Source organism: Lonchura striata, chromosome 4, assembly GCF_046129695.1.
Source record: "Lonchura striata isolate bLonStr1 chromosome 4, bLonStr1.mat, whole genome shotgun sequence".
In the NCBI taxonomy this organism is placed as follows: domain Eukaryota; kingdom Metazoa; phylum Chordata; class Aves; order Passeriformes; family Estrildidae; genus Lonchura; species Lonchura striata.
In genome coordinates, this window is record NC_134606.1 from 73384300 (window position 1) to 73392330 (window position 8031).

The 8031-nt window shown below is 59.5% G+C and overlaps 1 protein-coding gene across 1 annotated transcript; it reads right to left on the reverse strand.

Annotated features, from left to right (window-relative positions):
- Window positions 1-626: 626 nt before the first annotated feature.
- On the reverse strand, window positions 627-7830 carry FGF5 (fibroblast growth factor 5). The gene is made up of 3 exons (XM_021529586.3): window positions 7549-7830; window positions 5316-5419; window positions 627-2382 (listed from the first exon to the last, which is right to left on the reverse strand). Exons 1-3 carry the CDS (start codon window positions 7826-7828, stop codon window positions 2044-2046), a joined length of 723 nt encoding a protein of 240 aa, XP_021385261.3. The 5' UTR covers window positions 7829-7830; the 3' UTR covers window positions 627-2043.
- Between the last annotated feature and the right edge of the window lie 201 nt (window positions 7831-8031).

An 8031-nucleotide genomic window follows, 5' to 3' on the forward strand; every position in this document is an offset into this window, starting at 1 on the left:
ACACCCAGCCCCACAGAAACACATGGAGCATCCAGTTTGGTTTTTTTTTTCTTTTCCTTCAGGAGAAGAGAAGAAGGCACAGACAAGGCAAGAGATGAGACAATCAGGTTATAAAATGAAAAACGACTGGTTTATTCCAGCGTCCCCATCCATGCTCGTACATGGAGCACACATGTCCAGCCAGGGGCTGCCCAGAAGGATGACAAAGGCAAAGAACCACGATCCCAATGGAAACAGCCATTGGTACCACAATCCGATGTGGAGAGGAAGCAAATTATTGCTGGCAGACGCTGACAGGGCTCAGGTCCTGAGGGGCTCTGCCAACCTGAGCCCACCTGGGCTCCTATTAAGGCTTCACCGGTGAGGTTCAATGCTACCAGTGTCTGTACATACAGCAACACTGCTAAACACCCACTACAAACTCCATGTGCACAGCTACTCCACAGATCACACCACAACGGAGAAAAAATTCCACATCAGGGCCATCAGGCAACCTGGGTGGGAGAAACACTCAAGGGACAAGCAGCTGTAACAGCAATTATTGCCACATCGCCCTGCACACTGTAAAAAAAAAAAAAAAAAAAAAAAAAAAACAAGAACAAAACAAAACAAAAAAAAACCAACAAAAACCTTGCTCCCTGCCTCTGCAAATGTATTGAGAGTGATAAAACAAATCAGCAGCAAAAACTGTTGGACGAAACTGGTGGGCACCCGGGGGCCACAGGCATCCATATCCTGTGGGGATACCTGCGGGAGGACTCCTCCAGGGAGAGGGAATGCCCCGGCACAGGGGCAGAGGTATTTTAGAGCAGACATCGAATCCGTACTTGGATGGAGAGGAAGAGACTCGCTCCTCCAGCTGTCCAGGGAAGAACAGCAGAGACCGCCAGGAGCAGGCTGCAAGCAGCCACCCTCGGCCAGCCTGCGACTCTGACAAAATATGTGCACACATCTATTATTGCCAGCAAAGGGTTGGAAGACCACCTTGCACCGCAGATAAGGCGACAGAGTTTGCAGGGCTCGGTCTCTGGGTTTAATTTGTGGAAAGGAAGAGCTGGCTTCCGAGAGAAGGGAAAGGGACAGACCTGGATATATGGTGCCTGAGGTATGGTCGGAGGAAAAAGTGCAGCAAGAAGGAGATGCAAGAAAAACTAACAAAACCGCTTGGCTCTGAACATCTCTCTCGCGTGAAAATGATTGTCAAAGGAGTCACTAGTGAAAATTAGGTGAGAAAATATGTTCGCTGTAGAGGTACCTTTCTACTTCTTCCAACAACAGAACGCTAACCCGAGGTCCATCCAGCGCTTACAGCTCGCTGCGGGGATTCTCTTTGGCAAGCCCGAGCCGCTCACCCCGGCGCATCCCTCCGGGGACACCGCCCGGCCTGAGCGGGGACGAGAAACCCTCGAGCCGGCACGGCCACCCGGGAGCTCCCCCGTGTCCATCCGTGGAGGGAAACACGCGTGTCCCGCGGGGTCAGCCCCGGGAGCTCCCCCGTGTCCGTCCGTGGAGGGAAACACGCGTGTCCCGCGGGGTCAGCCCCGGGAGCTCCCCCGTGTCCGTCCGTGGAGGGAAACACGCGTGTCCCGCGGGGTCAGCCCCGGGAGCTCCCCGTGTCCGTCCGTGGAGGGAAACACGCGTGTCCCGCGGGGTCAGCCCCCGGAGCTCCCCGTGTCCATCCGTGGAGGGAAACACGCGTGTCCCGCGGGGTCAGCCCCGGGAGCTCCCCGTGTCCGTCCGTGGAGGGAAACACGCGTGTCCCGTGTGGTCAGCCCCGGGAGCTCCCCCGTGTCCGTCCGCGGAGGGAAACACGCGTGTCCCGCGGGGTCAGCCCCGGGAGCTCCCCGTGTCCGTCCGTGGAGGGAAACACGCGTGTCCCGCGGGGTCAGCCCCGGGAGCTCCCCGTGTCCGTCTGTGGAGGGAAACACGCGTGTCCCGCGGGGTCAGCCCCGGGAGCTCCCCGTGTCCGTCTGTGGAGGGAAACACGCGTGTCCCGCGGGGTCAGCCCCGGGAGCTCCCCGGTGCCGCATCCCCGCCGCGCCGCTACCCGAAGCGGAACTTGAGGCGGTACTTGACGGGGCCGGAGTTCTTCCGAGGCGGGGACGGGGCCGCCTTGGGCTTGGGTGGCGGCTTCTTCTCGGGCAGGGCGACGGTGAAGGCGAGCTCGGGGGGCTGCGGCTGCCAGAAGCGGGGCAGGAAGTGCGTGGAGACGTGCTGGGGCCGGGCGCGGGGGCTGCAGCCGCGCTTGGCTTTGCCCCGCTTGTTGAGGGCCACGTACCACTGGCGGCCCGAGCGAGGGCTGCGGTGCACGGCCGAGGCGTAGGTGTTGTAGCTGTTCTCCTGGAAGCGCTCACGGAAATGGCAGTCCACCGTGAAGCGGGCCTGCGGGGACAGAGGGGACACCGCTCGCTCGCAAGGGTCGGGTGGCAGCTGTCCCCCACCCCCAGGGCTTGCTGATGGGGCTGGAAACACAGGGCACCGACACCGAGGGTTGGAACATCCTCAGTGCAGATGCTTCAGTAGACGCTCGCCACCCGGGTTTGGGCTTTCCTGGGAAGAAAAAGGCTTGGGTTGCCCCAGTAGTGCCCTTCCCTTCTCTTCAAAAAGCATTCCAAAACCAAAGAGCAGAGCCTAGCACTCCACCTGTGTGCCCACAGCCCCGGAATCCCCATCCAAAATACCTAGGATGACATCTGTAGCTTCTGGCAGCCCCTCCAAAATGCTCTGCCATACTTGAACCTAATGGTGGGCATGGTACCTGGTGCCCTAAAAGCTTCCCCAACTCCATATCCCAGCAACACCTCCATGGAGGAGATGCTGAGCTCTCCAGCTCCAATACCAGCCACCCAGAACAAGACCCAACCCCCTGCAGGGCTTTGTAACCAGAAGAAAAGTGCTCAAAACCCCAAATTTAACTCAAGAAGTTGAGTCTTACAGCACAAGTGACAGAGCCCACAACCTGTCATGCATGTTTTGCCTCATAGCACTTGGATTTAGGTCTTCTTGAGCTTGCTGATTCCGAGGCACGTCACCTCTGTGACTCATTGCTGCCCTCCCTGTCTTTCATACACCCTCTTGGCTCCTTCCTGCATGCACAGGCCTTCACCTTCTCCAGCAGGGCTTTGCTGACCCTTGGTGCTCCCTGAAGCCCAAAATGCTCAGGCAGGACATACTATGTGCCTGGGAAGGCCTTGCCCTGGGAAGTACATCAACAGCTACCTCACCATGACCCTGTCACGATCCCCACATCCCAGCCTCTCAGCTCATCACTGCACCACTCCAGCCTGGAAAAGCCATTTTTCCCCCCTGCATAGGGCAGGGGTGGCAGCCACAGCACGTGGCTGGCATCAGACTTGCCCTGCAGAGCTCCAGAGCAGTCCTGAAGTCAATTGAATATCAAAATCCAGTTGAGCAGAGATTCGCCCTGGCGAGGAACGCGGTTTTGTGGCAGCTCCTGGGAAAGGAGAATTACCTGGGCAAATCTGTCCCCCCGGGGTCCGTGCTGGACAGGCACAACACCCCTCCCACCCGCTCCGTGCTAAAAATGGACAAACAGGAGAGCGAGGATTTACCAACGAGGAAAAAGCCATCTGTGCACGCAACTGATAATTGCCGGGATAACTGTCATTTTCTGAAGCTGGTGCCTCTAAAAATGAACCACTCGGTAATTTAATTAAGCTGGCATCAAAAAAAAAAAAAAAAAGGGAAGAAGGAGAAGGAGGAGGAGAGCGTCTGTAAAACACCGAGCTGGGATGGAGCCGAGCCTGAGAGCGAGTTTTGAAGGAGCCCAAATTCCTGCAGGAATGAGTTTTGTCTGCGGTTCAGCGAAGCCCCCGGCCTGACTCCCATATCAAAGCGCTGCCCTGAGTGACGGGCACAGGACGTGCTTTGTACTGCTCGGAACTCATTAGGCCATGAAATAACCTCGATCCTGCCAGTGCAGGAAAGAACAACAGATGCCGGGTTTGCATTATTGGCATTGTTTAGTCCAGCAATCTTTAGATATTTGGGTCAAGTTTCTACAAATTTGCAGCTCTCACCCGAGCGGGGCATCGAGTGTCCTCACCCCTGCCCTGACCCTCCTGACTGAGGTCCCTCTCTGGCCCTGCCCTTTGTGTGTGTCAACAATTAACCGTGCGCCAACGAGGCTTGATTTAATTTCTGCCTGTGCCAGGGCATAAATCAAGGCTTCAGCTCAGATAAGAGGCCCATTGTACGCCAGAGGGGAAGGCTCTGGAGGGTCCACGCTCTGCCTGCTTCCCTCTCCTCTCCATCCTTTTCCTCTCCTTCTGCTCTGCCACTTTGCTCTCGCCTCGTGTTTTTTCCTCCATGGAACCAATCCCCTTTTCCCCTAGAACCCATTCATGCTCCTACTTGATTTCTTAAAAGAAGCAATCACGTGCTCACCCTTTAAGCATCAGTAGGCTGCAGGAGCAACACACCAAAAAGACTTAAAGGGAGAGAGAGGTGATTTCATAAGTCCCCCTGGAAGCGATCTGCAGGCTCGGGCAGTGCAAGCACATCCGTGTCATCCGCCCTGGGACCCGGAGGTTTGTCTCGGAACTGCGGGGTGGGCAACAGCCTTTTCCCTTTCCCCAGCCATCAGCCCGAGCCGGGGGCTCACTGGGAGCCATCCTCAGGGACGAGCTGCTGCCTTACAAATGCCCTTGGTGGGGTGGCACACGTACACACACCTTCCAAAGGCACCGACTTCGGTGTAAGCACAGGAGCTCACTGTGTTTTGTTTCAATGGTCTCCGAGCTGACAAGCAGAAACAGGGAAGCAACATCCCAAGGTTGAAACAAGCAGCGAAATCAGCTTATGGATTCATTCGACACAGAAAAGCTGGAAAAAGGATATCGAGACCTGCGGGAAACCTCATCCTGCAGAGCAAAGTTACCGGGATTTTTCCCCCCTAGCTGCGACACACCCGCGGCAGCCTGGACCTCACCTGCCCGAGCTTCTCCGTCTGCAAGGGCAAAGGCAGCCCGAGCCCCGGCGCTGCCGGCGCCACGCGTGCTGCTCGCCGGGAGACATTTGGCTAAACCCTTCTGCGCGATCTGCGGCAGAAGCGGCTAAAAATAACCCGGCCGTGCTCGGAGAGCAGGCTCTGCTGATGCAAACACCCGGCTGCACACCAAAAAGGCGAGCTCCTCAAGCTCACAAGCCCTCGGCAGCAAGGTGGGCTCGGGGGGCTGCAGCCCCACCTGTCCCCTCTCTCTGTCTGCGTGGCACTGCGGCTGTGCCCACACGCAGGGGTGCCACAAAGCCTTTCATACACAAGACGTACTGGTAAGGGTGGGGGGTTTACTTACACTTGCATGGAGTTTTCCTTTTTTTGACATCGCTAAAAATTTGTTGCTGAAAACTCCTCGTATTCCTACAATCCCCTGAGACACAGCAAATATTTCCAAAATACCTAGGATGACAGAAATCCCAGAATAAATCACAGTTCTTTTCACATCGGTGTGACAGAGAAAAAATAAATACAACTTAGTCTGACAGGTTTGCATTTCCTCTCCCACGTCCCTGCTCCTCAGCTGCCTGGCTCCACCCAGCTCCTCCTCCATCCCTCTGCCTCACACGGCAGCCTCCATCCACTCTGGGATGGATACAGCCTGGTGGCTGGGACTTGTGTGGATTTTTTTTTTTTAAAGTTCCATTTTGGGGCACAATTCCTGACTGGGCCGTGGTAGAACAAGTTGACCCCTGGGGAAACCATCTACACCAGCCGGCTGGGATCGGAGTTGCCCGTGCTCATCGCACAGACGCAGAACTCGGGAAGTCAGTGTCCCACAAGCCAGCTGGGACCGGAGGCACCACTGATGCTCCCTCACACCCCGTCCTCTCAGCAGGGCTTGGGGCACTGAGCAGCCCAGCCACGGAAATAATGTGACTTTTCTGAGTGTGACCTGGGCTCCGGCCCCTGATGGGGCACGCAGGACCTGCATCTCATCTGACAGAAGAACCTCCGAGCATCCCTCAGCAGCAGCACCTCAGCTGCCCAGGTGGTGCGGGCTCACTCGGGCACATCCCCACATCCCCCAAGCCCTGCCAGCCGGGGGGCAGCACCACACCCCCGGTGCACCCCTCGCACCCCGGGGAGCCGGCCCTGCTGCCAGCTGCGGCCCCGGGGGCTCCGTGGCCCTGGCCCCAGAGGGAGGAGCCCGCAGAGCATCTCGCCCCCACAGGGCCGTGGGATTAACGTGCCGGGAGCCAAGGCGAAGCCACGTTAAATCCCCCGCGGCTGGGTATCGGATCACCACTTCCCACGTTTATTTTAAGGAGGAAGCACATCCCCCTGAGGCACCCGAGCGCCAGCACCAAGGGCCTGGGGGCACTCTGGGGGGTAAGGAGCTGCCACAGGCCACAAGCCATGAGGCTCAGCAGCCCCACAGGAGTGAGGCAGGTACCTTGTCAAACCCTGGCTGTCCTCAAGGGCACCCCAAAAACCTCCTGCCCTTTGCGGGGTGGCCCTGCCGCTGTGGCAGACACGCTCCTGTTTATTGGGGTTGCCCAGGGTCAAGCCCTATTTCCCAGAGGCCAAAGCTCAGGTTCCCCTGCCAAAAGGCATCTTCTTCCTCCTGAGGGCCTCCTCAGTGCCACAGCCCCGTCACCAGCGCATGTCCCCAGCCAGGGCTGGCTCTGCTCCGACGTGCGGAGCTGGTGTCGCTGTGGCCTTTCCGGGGGGGATATCTCAGGTTAAGGAGGAAGGAAATGCACATAATTCAGGTCTCTGTAGGACAGCTGTAGCACCAAACTTCTGCCAGCCCTTCCAAGCCCGTGTCTCCTAAAACAGCCTTGGTGTGGGGGGCCCCTTTTCCTATCCATCCTCTAAACCCCTCCAGGCCACGTTCCTGCTGTGCCCACGAAACCCCAAGCGGAGCTCCCGGGCTCCGGCATTCCTGCCCAGGGGCTGCTCTCAGCACGGTCTGGGCCCTAAATCCTTTGGTCCCAGGCAGATGTGGGGGCTGCTGCGTGAGCGCTCCCAACAGCTGAGCCTGCCAGGGCCACCTCGGGCCGAGCCCTTGGGCTCCTGAAGGGATTTTTCATCCCCACCTGCCATTTCATTCCCTCTAGCAGGATATCATGGCAACTCCGACCAGAGGATAAGCCATGAGTTAGCACAGCTTTCTCTCGGGGGAACGTCAGCCTCAGTCCTATTTTTAAACTGAATATATCCTATCACTGCACTGGGAAAATGAGAAAGCAGAGAGAGGGATGGAAAAGTCCCACAGGGAAAGGACCAAAAAGGGGCAGCATCGCCTCCCCCAGGTGCCTGTCAAGGGGCTGTGGTGGGAGTGCAGACCTCACGCTCTCACACCATCCCCACGGGCTCGCTTCCTCGGGCTGGGCGAGCCCCCGGGTGGCACATCCCGGAGGCAGACAGGCTCCCCCGACACCCCAAACGCCCCTGCCCGGGCCCGCCGGGAGCGAGGGGCTCTGCCAGCCCCCGCGGCGGTGGGAAGAGCACAAGGACAGGGATGCTCAGCCCCGCTCGGCCGGCCCGGGCGCGGCAGCCCCCCGGACCTCCCGTTCCCCACTCACTGAGCGGACTCGCGTCGTGGGCGCCGTCCACGCGGCCGTCGGGGTGCAGCTGGAGGTGGAAGCCGATGCCCACCCGGCAGTACAGCCGGCCCCGCCGCCGATCCGGGCGGCTCCGCGGGAAGCGGCTCGGCCCCGCCGCCGCCGCCGGGGAGGAGGAAGAGGAGGAGGAGGAAGACGCGGGGGCGTTGCGGCCCCGCTGCGCCCCGCCGGGCACCTGCTCTCGCCGGGCGCGGGCGGGCAGGGCGAGGAGGAGGAGGAGGAGGAGGAAGGACGGGCTCATGCTGCCGGCGGGCGGGAGGAGGGAGGGAGGGCGCCGCATCCCGCTCCGCTCCGAGCCCTGGAGGGGGGGAACCGAGCACGGGGGGAGCCGGGCCGCCCCTCCCCGCTATTTATAACCGGGCGGCGGCCCCGCACCTGTGCCCGGCCCCATGCCCCCCACCCCCCCTCCCCCCACCGTGCCCGCGGCAGATGCGGGGCTCGGGG